This window comes from Mauremys reevesii, linkage group 10 (genome assembly GCF_016161935.1).
Source record: "Mauremys reevesii isolate NIE-2019 linkage group 10, ASM1616193v1, whole genome shotgun sequence".
NCBI lineage: Eukaryota > Metazoa > Chordata > Testudines > Geoemydidae > Mauremys > Mauremys reevesii.
The window spans coordinates 30,422,123-30,438,892 of NC_052632.1; the positions used below are offsets into that span (position 1 = coordinate 30,422,123).

A 16,770-nucleotide genomic window follows, 5' to 3' on the forward strand; every position below is an offset into this window, starting at 1 on the left:
AGAGATTTTAAAGATGGGTCAAGAAGTGTTTTCAAGCAACAATAGATATGGTATTTGGAAGAAAAGTATTAGGAAAATTAAATATCAAATTTGGCCATGTTGCAAGAGAAGCAGGTTGCTCTTCCATTTATCAATAAAGTGACTAGAATGTAAGCCTTTAAGACATGCAATAAAATGAAAGTTTTAAGATTAGAATGCAGTTTATATTGGAGAACATGAGCCTGTCAAAACTGTAAACAATGTGTTTTTTTTTTTTTTTTTTTTAAACAGCTATATTAAATATTAAGCTGAAAGAACAGTGTGGTTGTGCCAACACTGTTTCCTTTACTACATACATTTTTAAAGTTTCACATAATTGTTTTCTAAACAATTAGTACAAATAATGTGCATTGTATTGATCCCTGCTATTTTGAAATAAGCTGTATTCAATTAGTTACTATATATAGTTAGATTTATTAAAATATGTAATGCATTCTTTGTATCTAGTCTGTGTGTATGCAGGATATTAGATAGCACTTTAGAGTCACTCAGATAAACATATGTGCTATTCGGCTAGGATGCAGTGTGGGCTAGCACACTGAACATGGTACTGTGTAGACCTGGATTCTAGTCCTGGCTCCAAGCACTGACTCTTTGGGGAAGTCATTTAATCTCCATTCCTTTTAGCTTTCCCTCTGCAAGATGAGGATAACTATTGGTTATGGGGTTTTTTGGTTTGTTGTTTTTCAGGGGAGGAAGTCTCTAGGCCTATTATGCATCCTTTTGCTTAATCAACTGGTGAGTGAAGGAATCTACATCCACAATTTCTGCATAATTTAAGATTTCTTTTTAGTAAAGTTTCTGGCTCTTATGGCTGCTAGGAGAACCTCTGAAGTGTGAACTGACATATGCTGTCCTGCTGAGTGTGCAGCCAGCTTCAGTCCACTGTTTCTTATGACATTCCCAAAAAGCGGAATGAGGTTAACAAGATTCAGGTAAGTTTCTGCCTACAGGATTCTGAACAGCAGTTGTGAAACTGACAAGAACACTGCCAGTTTCACTATGTTGCAGCTAGGGAAAGATATGAACAACAGTGAAAGTACTTACAGGAAAGTGACTAAAAAAGGCTTGGGAAAGAGTAGAGTAGCAAACACCCTTCTTACTCTCCATCAGCCAAGAGGCTCTGAAGTTGGAGGATGAGAAAAAGCTCCTTCCAAGCAGCTAGAAAGGGACAACAGTTTTTAAATCCATCAGCCAGAGACTCACAAAAGAGAACAAGGTGCTGTCCTTGCTTATGAATCCCAGTGCCCTCTGTTCCCAACAACTGGGGCATGGTTACTGGCTTCTCACCAGGCCATTGTCCACTGACATGTCGTGTGTGTGGGCATTCATCTTTCATGCTACCTAAGCCTGATTCACTTAGTTCCCTGGCTAGTAAATATCTAATAAGTTTTTCAAGCCCAGACAGAGTTTTCCTTTGAACTTTATGGAATAAAAGTGCCATGTAAGCACTAAATGCTTCAATTACAATTATGACAGGCAGTATTAAAGTCACATACTATGATCAGATATATCCAAAAACTAAATTGGAAGGGGAAAATATTTGGTTTGTGACAGTATTTATGAGTGCATTTTACCAACATTCCTGGCTAGTCGTTTTAGAGGAACCTACCAATGGATTTAGAATTCTAGACCCAAATACCGCAAACACTTACATGCTTAACTTTACATATCAGGAGTCAATTCTTCAGTGAGACCACTTCTGTACATAAAATATTTTTTTGCAGGACTGCAATCCAATCTGTAGTACCCTGGTGTGTAGCCAATTCTGGGACTCAAATTGTCAACCAGGGAAAATTTATCAGGATGTTGACAAATGACAAACAGGGAATAGGTTATAGCCAACTTTGTGTTTTAAATATTCAAATTAATATTTGTGTGCAGAAAGACGGTTACCTAACACTTCTGAGAGATTTGTGTTTTTCATCTCTGTGCACGACTAGCTACATAAGGGATCGACAACCTTTGGCACACGACCCATCAGGGCAAGCCTCTGGTGGGTCGGGCCGGTTTGTTTACCTGCCGCATCTGCAGGTTCGGCTGATCGCGGTTCGCCATCCCAGGCCAATGGGGGCTGCGGGAAGTGGCGCAGGCTGAGGGATGTGCTGGCCGTCCTTCACGCAGCCCCCATTGGCCTGGAGCAGCAAACCGCGGTCAGTGGGAGCAGCGATCGGCCGAACCTGCAGATGCTGCAGGTAAACAAACCATCCCAGCCCACCAGGGGTTTTCCTCAGAGGCTGCATGCCAAAGGTTGCCAATCCCTGAGCTACATAGTACCAAATACATTGTTGCAATGGAGGTTTCCAAAAAAAAAAAAGCACCTCTCCGAAGTTCATTTACATGTACTAAACTGCATCCTAAAATGAATGCAATAAAGGTAGAGGTTCCATAAATAAACCACAAAAGGAAATGGTGAACATAATGCATTGCCTAAAAACACCCTGTGACTTCATTTAAAACTATGATTGTACTTTTGTCATAGACTAACTCTTCTGGCTTAATCTAATGGCTCAACAGCTTCAAATTTTACTTAAAGCAATTACTTTTTCACAAGGGCTTTTATCGTACATGCTTACTGCACTTATACTATAATCTGATGAAAGGGGGGAAAAAGGAGTCCTCTTTCCCCTAGCCATTGGGAGGAGGGGGGGGAAGGGGCGACTTTGATTTGGCTGATTTGTAAAACACCAAAATCTGAAGAAATAGGGCTTAAAAACTGCACAGCTGTATCTGAAAGTGTTGCTCTTTACTTGCACAGTAGGTTACTCTGCAACACTTCTTAATCCAGTAGCAGAGTAGAGCATGTATTTATGTGATCTGATTGTGTCTTTAAAGGTGAGTTAAGAAATTCCCAAAGGAAATTATGTACATCAAGTATAACAGGATACTGGCAACTTTAAACCAAAAGAATCCACAATGATGTCTGGAGGATTTTTAAATTACTGTTATTGCAGTTAACTCCCATGATTATTATAACAGACTATGGGGGGGAAAAGCACATTTGTTGTCAAATATACAAAATAAACACTATCTAGTTAGTTCCATTTTTACTCCGCTATAATCAGATTTTCACACAGTAACGTAAAAGAAACATTTGGGAAAAAGTGATTGTAGGTGCAATATTGAGGGGAGGGACTCAGAGTATGCTGAACCTGAGACCTGAAATTTAAAGTGGATATTCCTTTTAAGGGCTCAATTCTATACCCACTGCAGTCTACCCTCCCTGTCGAGTAGAACTGGGTCTATAGACAGTCAAAATACCAGACATTAACAAGGTGAAGCAAGTTAGAGTTGCTGTGAGAACTGTAACTGAATTTTCTGTAGTTGGTACCTTTATAATCTCAGCTATAATACTGCAGAATTAAAGTTTACAGTTTTTCATACAGACTGACATTTTATGCTTTTCCATTAGCTTTTTACTTTGTTTTTTATGAAAGCTAGTAATATCCATAGGGAAAAGTTATTTTTGACAGGTTTAGTTCTTAATACCTTTTCTCTTTCCCATCTTCCTACTTACAATGACAGGTTTACAGAAAGTGACTTGTCCCTAAACAGTTTGTTGTTATGTACATGCTCAGAATAAAAGTTTAAAGTTAGAAGCAGAGTGTTTTAGTGAGGTTATTGGTAGACACACTGAATGGCGATTACTCTTTTGTTTTAAATATTTTTAACAAATGCAGGAATTGCTTGAATTGTTAGCAGGCCACTTAAGTTTCAGCATACAGAAAATCCAATATTAATTAGCAAGGAATCTAGGCACTGCAAATACAAACAGCACTGAGTAAAATAGAAACTAATTTAGGGCCTGTGCAAGTTAGATATCTTGAAAATAATTGAAATTAGTGAATACTGAATAAAGCAAGATAGAAATTCTAATCCTGAAATTTGTAAGAAGTTGTTTTGCAAGAAACTTCTACAATTGTAGCAGTTTGGCATCTAGAAATTAACTAAGCATTCAAACAGTTACCTATTCTTAACAACAAACTTAGTTTGTTCAAGCAGGTTCAAATATACATACAACTTTTTGCCTTTTTGAAGATGCTCAAAGTCAATACATCCCCTTAATAAAAGCATCTCTGAAGTGATAAAATATTGACAGATTACAAACCCGTCCGTGGTTTACACTTCTATATGGAGCTCTCTTACAAGTTATATTTACCGTAACTACTTCAAAACTCAAGCTTAGTCATTAGTGCATGTTTATATTTACAAATGCTTGTTCATGTCTGCAAGCCAACCAATTGGGAAAGAGTTAGTTTGTGCAGTGCAAGTGGTCTTGTCTAGATGCATCCCTAAGTAAGGTGTGCATATATACCTTTTGTGTTTCTTTCTAAACTTTTCTTCTTCATACCTTAGTGGGGAAAAGTTTCATTTCAGTAAGTACAAGATATGAAGGCCAACCAAACTCAAAAACAACAAGTGTTAAATGTTCTTCACGGAACACAGTATCAAGTCTTGAAACTAGCATAGTTATTTAGAGAATAAAATCATGAATATATACTAGTTTTAAATAAAATGCAGAACTAGCAGAGATTTAGTTGCTGTGTGGTAACAGTAGTAACGTACACTATTTAGTCCATTCTGATCTACCTCAAAATCCAGAGACCTTATGACCTAATTCTGAAGTACAGCTCAAAGTGTCATATTCCCCAACATAGAAGTGTGGCAAAATGTTCTGGTATATGCCTTGCCCTGTGGACCAGCAAGCTTGGTCTCTGCGGAAGATCAGTGCTTGATGCAACCAGCTGCGATAATGATCAAGGCTGTCTTGTAAACCTTAGGAGGACATAAATCTGTTAATTTTGCAAATCCTGTGCTTTTGAAGGGAATTTGTTCTAGGCAGAGTTTCAGATTTACAAGTTTATGTTAATTTTGTGCCTTTTCCACAGAAAGCCACATTCGCCATGTGTTACAAAATGTTCAGTTTTGCAATTTGTACCAGCTAGACATTTATCCCTGGCAATGTCTACACTACCGCAGTAAGTTGACTTAAGTTATGCTAATCCAGCTATGTGAATAACTATGTGAATAACATAGCTGGAGTCAACATAGCTTAGGCTGACTTACTGCATCGTCTCCACCGCTCTGGGTCAACACAAGACCTTACTCTTCTTGTTCGGGGTGGAGTACTGGGGTCGACCAGAGAGCAATCTGCGATTGATTTGGTGGATCTTCACTAGACCCGCTAAATCAACCCCCGGTGCATCGATCGCCAGAGTGTGAATCCGGCTGTAGTGTAGACATCGCCTATGTCAGCCTGTCAACAGCAACACATGCCTTGTGACCATGAGGTGATTATTCTAATACCTTCCTTATGTGGCTTTCAGTTCAAAGTAATAAGCAACATTGCTATTACATTTTGAGTGAGCTAAAAGGAAAGGCACACCCTTACCACCCTAGATTCTTTAGGCCAATTGCCTATGAAGTAGAAGTTCAACTTCAAATTGCCACCATGGGTTCTTAGGATCCTAACTGTTGCTCTGGATGCATCAGCTCTACTTTGTGAGCATCGTGCTGTTGAGTACCCACACAAAGCCTGGTGCTAAAAAATTCCACCATCATACCTGAAGCTGGCAGGCAGATGTGTTTTTTCTGTGGTGGGCCAATTGGTTTGGAAAGCACCCTTTGACAGCTCTTATTTCACTGATCCCCACTTCAAAAAAAGCCATAAAGCTGCCCCTCCTTTCAAGGATTTTTAGAATCACTATTGTTAGGCTTATGTTTAGAGTCTTTTCCATCACCTCTCTCATTGTCAAATGGATTCCTTATTTGTTAGTTATACATTTGATTGCTTAGACTGTTTTGCTTTTATTCTGCTGTGCAACACCTCAAATGCTTTGGCTAAATACATTATAAGCCCCTTTTATGTAGTAAGCACCTGCAAGACCAGCATTTCTCACAATAGCAAGTCAATTTAAATACCATAGGAAAAGAAGAGTTTCACAGAGGTCTTTTGTGCATTATGATTTTATGATTCCGCAAGACTAGTTCATACTCAGTATAATATAGCAATTATATAAACCATAGAGCTAAGTATTATTTCATTGCCATGCTCTGGGTACCATTATGTTGCTGCATGCAAAGTAGAAATTTAACACCCTCACAACTCTAGCACAGAGAGAGACTTTGCCTCTTGACGGCAAGGGTACCACTCTTCTAGATTAATGCCAATTTATAGACATGTTGTTGAAAAATCTACATATAACAATTTAATAAGTTTTCACATTTGTGCTCTATACCAAGCACACCTTTGCATGGTTGAATAATAAAACGTACTGTTTTATGCATTCTGGTATGCCAACGTATTCCATGGGGATGAGTTCAGCTAGCTCTGCCAGGGTAAAGACATACCTAATTTTTTGGCTGAATTTTGAGCTGTAGAAGAACAAATGTAAAGAACAATTATTAAAATGTTAAGTACATCTTTAAATATTAAGTACTACTTTCTTTAAATGAAGTAATTTCCAGAATATTACCTAATAAAAGGTTTTGTGATGGCCAGAAGTGTTCTGATAAACCAAGAAGGATGAACTATTATTAACGATTTCAGGTTTTTCCTTAACCTAAAAAAATTCAAGTATTGAACACCAGTGTTAAGGAACAAAATGAATTAAAAAAGCAATGCATTTTATATAAAAAAGTACAAGTGTTCAGTTATTGTATAATTGCCACTTCTCTGTGTCATATGTAATCTAATGAGTAAACTTCTAGTGAACAGACACTCCATCATCATCTTGTCTACCAAAGTTGAATAAAAACTAGCAAAACCAGGTTATGTTGAATTTGTCATGAACGGACAGTTGGAGTATCAGATTGTGATGAGAAAGAACTAAGAAAAAGTTAGCCAGTGAAGAGTTTTTTGACCAAATGTTAGTGGTATGTCTCAAGGACCAATATAGACAACTCATGCTTCCACAACCTTTTTCCAAGAGAGGAAAGAGTGAGGTTCACTTGAGAAATGGGTATCTGTATAATGAATGAGATAAAGAGCAATAAAGAGAGGAAAGTGGAAAAGGGCTGTTTTGACGATGATATGCGAGACCAACACCAATGTGTTTTTTGGGGGAAATGGACTGCTAACAGGAGCTTCAATATTTTGGCATCTTACACCCCATCTAATGTTGCAGAGTTGCGTATCCACTTGTCAGATAAGTAAAATTTAAGTAGACTTTTCAGCCAATAAGAAATTTCAAATCCAGATTTGGTGTATAAAACGCCACCCCCCAATTTGTGCAACCCCCACACGATAAATGTAATCTAACTGCAAGCTCAGCAAATGGAGTCTGCTTAGACTTTTACTGTAAACACTCATGGGAACAGTTCAGCTGGAAAGAAGCTTTTTTTGCTGCCTCTTACTATAGCTGTGCAAGAGGTTACAAGTACCTTTTCATTCTAACTGGTCTTTCCTTTTACAGTTGACATTGACCTGTTCAACAGTGTGACAACTTTCCTGCAAAATTATTCAGAAAGCTCACTTTAAATAAGACCATACAGTACACTGTGAAACCTTTATTCAGTGGTATTTCACAAAGCAATTGTACGATTGATGGAAATACAGTTTGAAAAGCATTTTCATTTGAAATTAAATTAAATTCTCCAGCAGTATTTCTGCCTTGGAGCTTCAGTGGCTAAATCATACAAGTGGGAAACAGGACAATTGTTGCAGGGTTCAGCATTATCCAAAGCCTTGCAGACTTAAATTTACAATATGCTAATTAACAATTTTCACAAAATACAGATAATGAAAGAAAAATGATAAAGGATTTCTAGATATTATTGTAATATAATTTATCTTACCTTCTATCAATTTGCTGGTAACATTTCCTGAGCCAGCCTAAACTTGGCATTTTTCTCCGTGTTGTAGCACCATTTAAGTAAACTATCATATAGTTCTCTGCTACTAACAGTTCTAAAGTGCCAATAACATATCTGTAACAACAAGTAAGGAAAAAGCTTTAAAATGAAAAACTGAGTGACAGTTAATGTGCAAATGAAAGAATTTATATTTTGATAAAGGCTCAAAGGCTACAGAAAAAAAATTAAATGTCTTAGCCTACTTTGGTATTTCCCGAATATAAAATTTCACGTAAAAAACAGAAGAAGCTGGTAGCCCTTTTTGCATTGATGGAACTCTACTATGAGATCATTTACGTCATTTGTGGACAATTCTTAATGGCAAAAAGACTACTTACTTAAATAGATTATCCATTAGATATCTGTAGTTAGGCTGACTGCTTTCAGGCATAAAGCAAACAGCAAACACAACAATGGCATTTAACCCATCACCATAATAACCTAAAAGGGAAAACAAAAATTAATAGCAAGTAAAGAAAAGTAATGGAGAAGTCTAACTACACTGATTAAATTCTACCGTAGTAAACACTGCACTGTTGTGCTTTTTCCATCATCTATTTCAAAAGTGCTTTACAGATGAAATAATAGAGGCACAAAAAGGCTAAAAAGACACCATCCATTTTAAAAAAGCGTCTTTTTTTTTTAAATTTACTGTTATTCAGATAGCTAAATTTTACTATAAATGAAAGATGCTCTCTAATTTCTATTAGCATATTTAGTTTATGTATTTTACAGCATTTGCATGTAGTCAATTTCCCTTCTGAATGGATTTTTACATACACCATAGGGGAAGACAGACATTAAACTGGACAGTGACTGTAAAACCATAAAAGCTGTTATGAGGGTCTACAAAAAGACTGTGATAGCACCCAAACCTATATTTTAAAAAAACACCACACACACTGGTTAAATTGGCAATCCACATATTGAAATGCTGATAACTAGTCTGTCAGTACAGCAAGTTCAGTCCGGAAGAGTTAAATATACTCCACACATTCTGTTCTTTTAATTTATTTTAACATTCACCTCTCATTTTGGTCCCATTTTGGTTTTCACTAGTTAAAAAGTTTAAAAAACAAGTTCAAAAGTTTCACTAGTCTTCATCAAGACTAGGGTAGCTTTCTTTTAAGCCAACATCCCTAATATACCCATATGCCTTGCTACTGCAGCTCATGACATGGAAGATCTGGGAATTCCTCAATATTTACCACCACTTACGTCTGTCTCCCCACCCCCACACACTTTGTTGGGTGTCGTAATTTATAGGGGCTACCCCTCAGCCCATGTCATTAATCCTTACCTCCGTGGCTGATAACTTTTTTATAGGGTTCAATTGCCTTCATGTCCACCCTGTGATCCTGTTCCCCAATCCTGAACATACGCCAGCGTCGCCCGTCATCTCTCTCCTCTGCAGCAGTGTATTCAGGAAGCGATCCTTTTCTCATTACTTCAGTAGTTTTTGGTTTTGGAAGATCATCTGTCAACATTAAAATACACCTATTATGCATGATGATCTTTAACATGATAGTACCAATCAGACTGCAAGTTAACCACTTCATTCTGTTTGGATTATTATAACTTTCTATACCACCAGCCAGAAATACCTGACTTAGTTCCATCACTAGAAGATACTGTGTTAGATGTCTCTCTATACAGTATGCTGATAAATATTGGGCTCTTGGCTGTATTTTATATGAAGCTGCCTGACCACTTAAATTTCTGGGTAAGTACATATGCTTTTAAACATTCGTTACCATAAATGCTGCCAAATTAGATACGAAGTGGTTAACTTCAATTATTATGTTTTGTTTGATCAGAGATTTACATGGTAAAGCATAATTTAACACGTTGATAATAGCTGATAAGCAGACATGCAAATAAATCTTGTAGAAATTAAAGCTAAATACATATGTTCAAAATAATTGAAATTTATGCTAAAAAGAGCAATCTTCAGAAAAGATTTTTCTAATAAAATCATGATTCTTTGAATTTTAGTTGCACAGACCTTACCAAAAGTGAGAAAAACCTACTGCATGTTAGTTGTCTGTTTCCAAGACAAAGCTGTTAATGGAAACTATCCTTCCAGGAAAATGAAGACAGCAGCATTAAAGAAAGAAAAGACAGAAACCCTTTTCAGCAACTTTTTGTAACAAATTAACTGGAATATTTCCTGAATCATGTTATAAAGTTATCCATAAACACCAAACCATGTTCCCTAAGGCAGTAAAATATGGCCAACCCACCACACGCTTACACCCATATATTTCCTACTCTCACTTCCAACACATTTAACTTAATTTAAGATGCTTAAAAAAATTAAGCTTTTTTAAAAAATGTTTCCTGGTTCATGTTAGTCTTACCTTCCCTGCCAAAGGATTTTTTCTCCTCTGTCCTGTTATTTTAAATGCAGTAGCATTCCTATTTATGCAAGAATGAATTAATCTCTTACAGTACAATAGATGCATCTAATAGGAACAAGCTTTTAGCAATGTTAAAGAATTATGTATTTAAAATTTCCCTTGACATTTTAATAGGTACATGCTTAAAGCAAGAGAAATTATCAGAATACTGAAATATAGATAATTGTGAACTTTTGTATAAATTGTTAAGAGTCCCAATGCCAGACAGAAGGATTCTTGAAAGATGCCCTTTAATTTAACCATATTTTAATAACATAAAATTCACTTAAATTTAGGTCCCAATCCTGCAGTCTGATCCTTACATGTGGATTTCTGCACCTGTGAGGAGCCCCACTGAATTAACGGAGGTTTGGTACAGGCATAAGAGTTCACCTACAGGAATTGCAACTGCTTTGGAGGACAGGGTCATAATTCAAAATGATCTGGACAAACTGGAGAAATGGTCTGAGGTAAACAGGATGAAGTTTAACAAAGACAAATGCAAAGTGCTCCACTTAGGAAGGAAAAATCAGTTTCACACATACAGAATGGGAAGAGACTGTCTAGGAAGGAGTACGGCAGAAAGGGATCTAGGGGTTATAGTGGACCACAAGCTAACTATGAGTCAACAGTGTGATGCTGTTGCAAAAAAAGCAAACGTGATTCTGGGATGCATTAACAGGTGTGTTGTGAACAAGACATGAGAAGTCATTCTTCTGCTCTACTCTGCGCTGGTTAGGCCTCAACTGGAGTATTGTATCCAGTTCTGGGCACCGCATTTCAAGAAAGATGTGGAGAAACTGGAGAGAGTCCAGAGAAGAGCAACAAGAATGATTAAAGGTCTTGAGAACATGACCACTGAAGGAAGGCTGAAATAATTGGGTTTGTTTAGTTTGGAAAAGAGAAGACTGAGAAGGGACATGATAGCAGTTTTCAGGTATCTAAAAGGGTGTCATTAGGAGGAAGGAGAAAACTTGTTCATCTTAGCCTCTAAGGATAGAACAAGAAGCAATGGGCTTAAACTGCAGCAAGGGAAGTTTAGGTTGGACATTAGGAAAAAGTTCCGAACTGTCAGGGTGGTTAAACACTGGAATAAATTGCCTAAGGAGGTTGTGGAATCTCCATCTCTGGAGATATTTAAGAGTAGGTTAGATAAATGTCTATCAGGGATGGTCTAGACAGTATTTGGTCCTGCCATCAGGGCAGGGGACTGGACTCGACCTCTCGAGGTCCCTTCCAGTCCTAGAATCTATGAATCAGCCTGTGGGATCAATTTTAGAGCAACCATATCCAGTTAAATAGAACTTTAGAAGTCCAACTGGAAATGAATTTCCTATTATCTTAAAGATTTTAAATGCAAAGTCAGAAGAGTTCTTTGATGCACGAGGCTGTATGTGTGCCCCTTCCACGACCACTATTCTGAAACTGAAAAGCAAACGTAATTAAATTCTGTAAAAGTTATTGACCATTTGTCTTGCTTATTAGTGAACCAAGTGATCATGTGTTACGTTAGTCAATTTTCAAATGTTGTCCAAATATTTTTTAAAATGGTAGTTTACATCTTTTCAGCAATTTTTTATATTCTTGCAAAAAGGGAAAAGTAGCTGCTCCTTTTTTGTCTTATATGAACTAGTGATTGATTAAAAAAAATAATAATGGCCAACCGAATAGTCAAAGAAAGTAAGTGTAGTAGTAATTACTATCCTATAAAACTAACTAATTTCTCTCCTTTGAAAAATGACACCTATTAAAATGATATGGTCCATTCTCCTAACCAATTCAGAAGTGTGCCCTACAGTTAATTTTCTAGCATTCTGTTCAGTCCGGTTTTGGAAATACAAAGTCTCCATCAGTGACAATTCTGTAACTTAATATGACTTTCACATAGCTTCTTATGATATTCAGCCTAAAAAAGTATTGGTTTTAATTTCATCCAGTCACACTAAATAAACTTTGTCCCTTGTTTGCTATTCTGACCAACAGTCTTTATAAATCCATGCTGCCTATTCTTCATGATTGAGTTTTCCTCTAGGTGTCTAGTGATTCTTAATAGTTTACTTTCCATCTCTAAACTTCTGATTCTTGGAACCTGCTAGCTCTCATCATGCACATCTAATTCTTTAAATCTTCTCTCTCTCACCCACATGAAATACTGTGTACCTGATCATAACCATCAGAAAACATCTACTTAAATACCAGACAGAAGCAATGAACCCTTACCTTCCCATTCAAACTCATTACTGTTCTCAGATGGAGTATCTAAATCATCCAAATCGACCTCTCCACTCTCATTTAAGTCATCAGACAACACCGATTCCTCGCTGTGATCCAGTGTTAAGCTAATATCTGGAGCCATTAGTTTCTTCCTAACTTTGTTTCCATTCACTTCTAATGGGTTTGGAGTAAAAGAAAAGGCAGGTTACTTAATTTGCAGAATACAAAGTATGTAGAAATGTTTATAACAAATCGGGAAAAAAAAACCACAGTCCAGTGCTTAGAAAAAAAAAAGTCTCATTAATGTTCATCACCTCACAAACAACAATATTCCAAACACCTCCCCCAAAATACATCAATAGAATTTTAAGGTTGCAAGAATCAGTGCTCGAGTCTCCAGAATTTTCTAGTTAAGGTGGTAGATCGTCCCTTATCTGTGCCCACTGGTGTACACATATGATAGTCTTTCGTTTTATGCAGTGTTGCTGTAGCTGTGTTGGTCCCAGGATATGAGAGAGACAAGGTAGGTGAGGTAATCTCTTTTCTCGGAGCAACTCCTGTTGGTAGAAGGTACAAATTTTCGAGCTACACAGAGCTCTTCTTTAGGTCTGGGGAAGGAAGCACACTCAAATTGCTGCGTGTAGCTTGAAAACTTGTACTTTCTACCAACAGGAGTTGCTCCAATAAAAGATATTACCTCACCTAGTCTATATATTTTTTTTTTCCACAGCACAGACAGAAAAATATACAGTACTCAACATACTTAACTGGCGAGGGAGTCCAGGATACTTATAAGAATGTATATAGTAAACAGTACACAAGACACGACATAAGTATACAACAGTACTGAAGTTGGGTACGTGTGAAAGACTAGTTTAATGTAACCTGTTGTGTTAACTAGCTCCTGCTAGTCTCTTCTTTTACAGATTAAATAAAATCGTTACTATAGTTAAGAGTTAAATTAGTTATCGCCTTTGAAAAGTCTTCATATGAACATGATATAATGAGCAATGGCTGACAAACTACAGTAAAATGGAAGGCTGGATGTTAGGCAGGTGTATGCTTAACATGCTTTAAAAGGACAAGGCATATACCTGCATAATTGACACATCAGTTGAAAGCAGGGAATGAAATAAAGCAACTGATCCAGCACTGGAAATGCCAAAACTAAAGCAGACTGTCATAGTCCAAGAAACCCCAAGGTAAAAGCAGGAAAATGTTAAGAAATAAACTACATAAACCAAAGTAGCTGTATTTCCTCCCTCCTTTGACATCACCTTTAAAATTTAGCATCCAGTGAAGTCAATATTAAAATGAGACTAAGAAACATCTAAATTGTGCAAAAGAACACGATAAGCTCTTAAAATTGACAGAATGGTTCGTCTTTATTTGGCTTCTATGAATTTAAGACTGGCCATCATGAAAATCTAATGCAATAGTTCATTTTCAATGGGTATTAAGCTTTGAGTTTACAGCGGAAGTGAAGACAACACCTTCTAGGCCCAATCTGTATTATGGCAAACCCAGTTTGTCTGTACTACAAACTTTGGTGGTATTCAAACACAAATATACTAATTTGAACACTGCTTACCCAAGACTTTCTACTATGTTAAGAGGTTCTTACCATGCTGGCCTTGTTGGCCAGTTACAGCTAGTATATCTGCTTCAACATTATCATCCTCTGGTAGGGGCCTGGTCCAGAAAAAGAAAGACAATTGTTGCAGGAAACACTTGCAAATTATTTAGTGAAAAATCCCATATTCATCTTTAGACCAACATATATACACACTTTATAAAAAAAACAACAACATTGTGGGTTTGGAATCAGATTAAACATGTTTGTGGTCTAAACCAAGCTATCAGCCAAGCAGAGCATTACCATGACTGAACAGTGATTTGCAGTTTTCAAGTGAGCCTTACCTACCAATGTTAACAAAAACAAAAACACACCAAACCAGTAGTTACTGCCTGTTATTACTGCAAGCACTGGATTGTTCTATGCTATTATAAAATGTGATATTTTAAGAAATTAAGCAAGACCAGAAAAGTTCTTAACTTGTATTTTATTATGAAGCACAGAAGGGGCCTTAGAGGCAAATCATTTAGTTAGATGGCGCTTTAGAAATCCTATGTCCTGCTAAAAATGCACAATGTCCTAGTTTCCATCTAAGCAATCTTAGAGATACCTATACACTAAGATGAAGCAAAAAGGCAGAAAAAATATTCTTTTTATATAATCTAACTGAATAGTTTAATTACAACTATTAAAAACAACATGCCACACAAAATTGGAGGCTAAAGTGAAGCATAAGGTTTCTTCAACTCTTGGGCCAAGTCTGTTATGAAGCAATAAAAAGAAAAAGAGCAAGGTTGGATGAAGTTTTAGATGACAATTTATAACAAACAGTATATATACATTTTTCCTTCTTAACAGCTTAAACTATCCACAGTGCACATTTCAGGAAAATGTACTGCCCTATTCTGAAACATGCCTGAAAGTTCCAATTTGAAGATGTACCATCATATCAAGGATCAAGCTCAAAATTTGACCTGATAGATATCTAAGTCTTTTCCCTACTTGTACAGTTAATGGAATTTTCTGGGGTGTTTTGGAAGTGTTTTAATGAATTTCAAAAAAGCTTGAAAGTATAGACAGCCCAGAATTGATTTTCAACTTAATTGTCACCCAATGCATTTGAGCACATGATACTTTTTAGTCTTTGAAAGCATCAGTAGGAATATGTAGCACTTCAGAATTATGCAAAGTTACCTTAAAGCTTTAAGGTATAGTTCTCATTGCATGAATGTGGGAAGTTCACAGACTAATATTCCTCCTTGCTTATATGTAGCTAACAATAAGAGCCCTTCCCTACTCATTAAAAGGCAAGTTCATCCATTAAGTTCTGAGACCCTTTAAGCTGTACTGTATTAGTAGAATTAGTTTTAAAAGAACATGTTGCTAGTGAATAGTTCAAGAGATCATATTAACATCAGGCATAAGGGCAAGTGGCCATACTGCCCAAGCAGCATACCACCACAAATATGCTGCAGAGGCAGGATGAATGCCTAGCTGGCCAGGTTGAAGTGCTAAGTAGACTGCAGTTGATAGCCTTTGTTTCTGAAGAGGAGTGATTTCAGTTTAACAGATTATTGGAAAAAAGTTTTACAAATAAAAAGAAATCTCTCACCTTGGAAAATCTTCATCTTGCCACTCTTCCTTAAATTCAACACCTTCCATCCTCGGCCTTGCCTCAATTGCTAATATGAACTCCTGGTGAGTCAGAACCTCCTGGATATAGGGTGTTATATGAGAAGAGCTGTGGATTAAACATTTTAAAATGTTTAATAACACTGTCATGTTCTCTCAATTCCCACTCACCCCCTCCAAAAACAGCATTTAAGTACTGACAGTGTACTAGACACTCAAATGACAAATAAAGAACAGTCTATCCTAGAAGAGTAAGATAGTAAATGATCATACAGAAAGGCACTAGGAGGGAGAACAGCATTATTATGGTTAAAACACTGGACTACAGTTCATGAGCTCTGCGTTCAGTTTTGCCACAAACTTCATGTATGATGTTGGGCAAGAACCTACTCTGCCTCAGTGTCCCATATTTAAAATAGAGATATACTTGTCTATCTCACAAGGATGTTGTGAGGATCTGATATTTTGGGAGATACTCGGAGAGGAATGGAATAGTATAAATAATCAGTATAAATAGTAGTATAAATAGTATAAATACATCAAATGGAGATAGTTTAAAAAAATTAAGTTGAGATGAGATGGTGTCATGGGTTAGTGTTTGTGTTTTCAGGAATTAGTTGGCTGAAAACAGAGATCATAGCACACTGTTCCTAACATTGTGGGCAACATTATAAGAAATGAAGGAAACAATGAGTGTAGGGAGAACAATGGGAAAAGAGACATCAGCAGATACACAAACTGGGGCAACACTATGCAGAGAACTAAAGAAAGGATGAGACCATCAAACTTGATTTGTTAAATGAAGGAAAGCCAGAGAAGAATGATATGAAGAGGGGGACAACATCTGATCAGGGGACAATTATGTTTTTGATAGATAAAACCAGTTCTCTTCAATGTCCCTGCCCATGATGGTATCTCCCATTCTTGAAAGGCCCGTAGTATATCTGAAGAACATAAGTATTGTTTTGGCCTGTCAGTTTGAGTTTCAAGTTGTAAAATATAGCAAGAAATTAGCCTTCTGAAGCACTGTTGGGCTGTGTGTCAGTTTCTGGTGAT

At 36.9% G+C, this 16,770-nt stretch overlaps 1 protein-coding gene across 6 annotated transcripts in view; it reads right to left on the reverse strand.

Annotated features, from left to right (window-relative positions):
- Positions 1–16,770, reverse strand: part of BNIP2 (BCL2 interacting protein 2) — a 34,338-nt gene that overhangs the window by 3,019 nt on the left and 14,549 nt on the right. For 4 of the 6 annotated variants that reach the window (XM_039490473.1, XM_039490477.1, XM_039490479.1 and 1 more), the window contains exons 2-10: positions 15,695–15,823; positions 14,131–14,198; positions 12,513–12,680; positions 9,194–9,370; positions 8,232–8,334; positions 7,837–7,968; positions 6,516–6,602; positions 6,288–6,414; positions 1,087–1,200 (exon numbers count right to left, since the gene is read on the reverse strand). In XM_039490473.1, the coding sequence (XP_039346407.1) occupies positions 1,087–1,200; positions 6,288–6,414; positions 6,516–6,602; positions 7,837–7,968; positions 8,232–8,334; positions 9,194–9,370; positions 12,513–12,680; positions 14,131–14,198; positions 15,695–15,744 (1,026 nt within the window). In that variant the 5' untranslated portion in view covers positions 15,745–15,823. Of the gene's footprint in view, positions 1–1,086; positions 1,201–4,354; positions 4,391–6,287; positions 6,415–6,515; positions 6,603–7,836; positions 7,969–8,231; positions 8,335–9,193; positions 9,371–12,512; positions 12,681–14,130; positions 14,199–15,694; positions 15,824–16,770 lie in introns of those variants that run through there. The other 2 variants (XM_039490474.1, XM_039490476.1) reach the window with 2 other exon arrangements.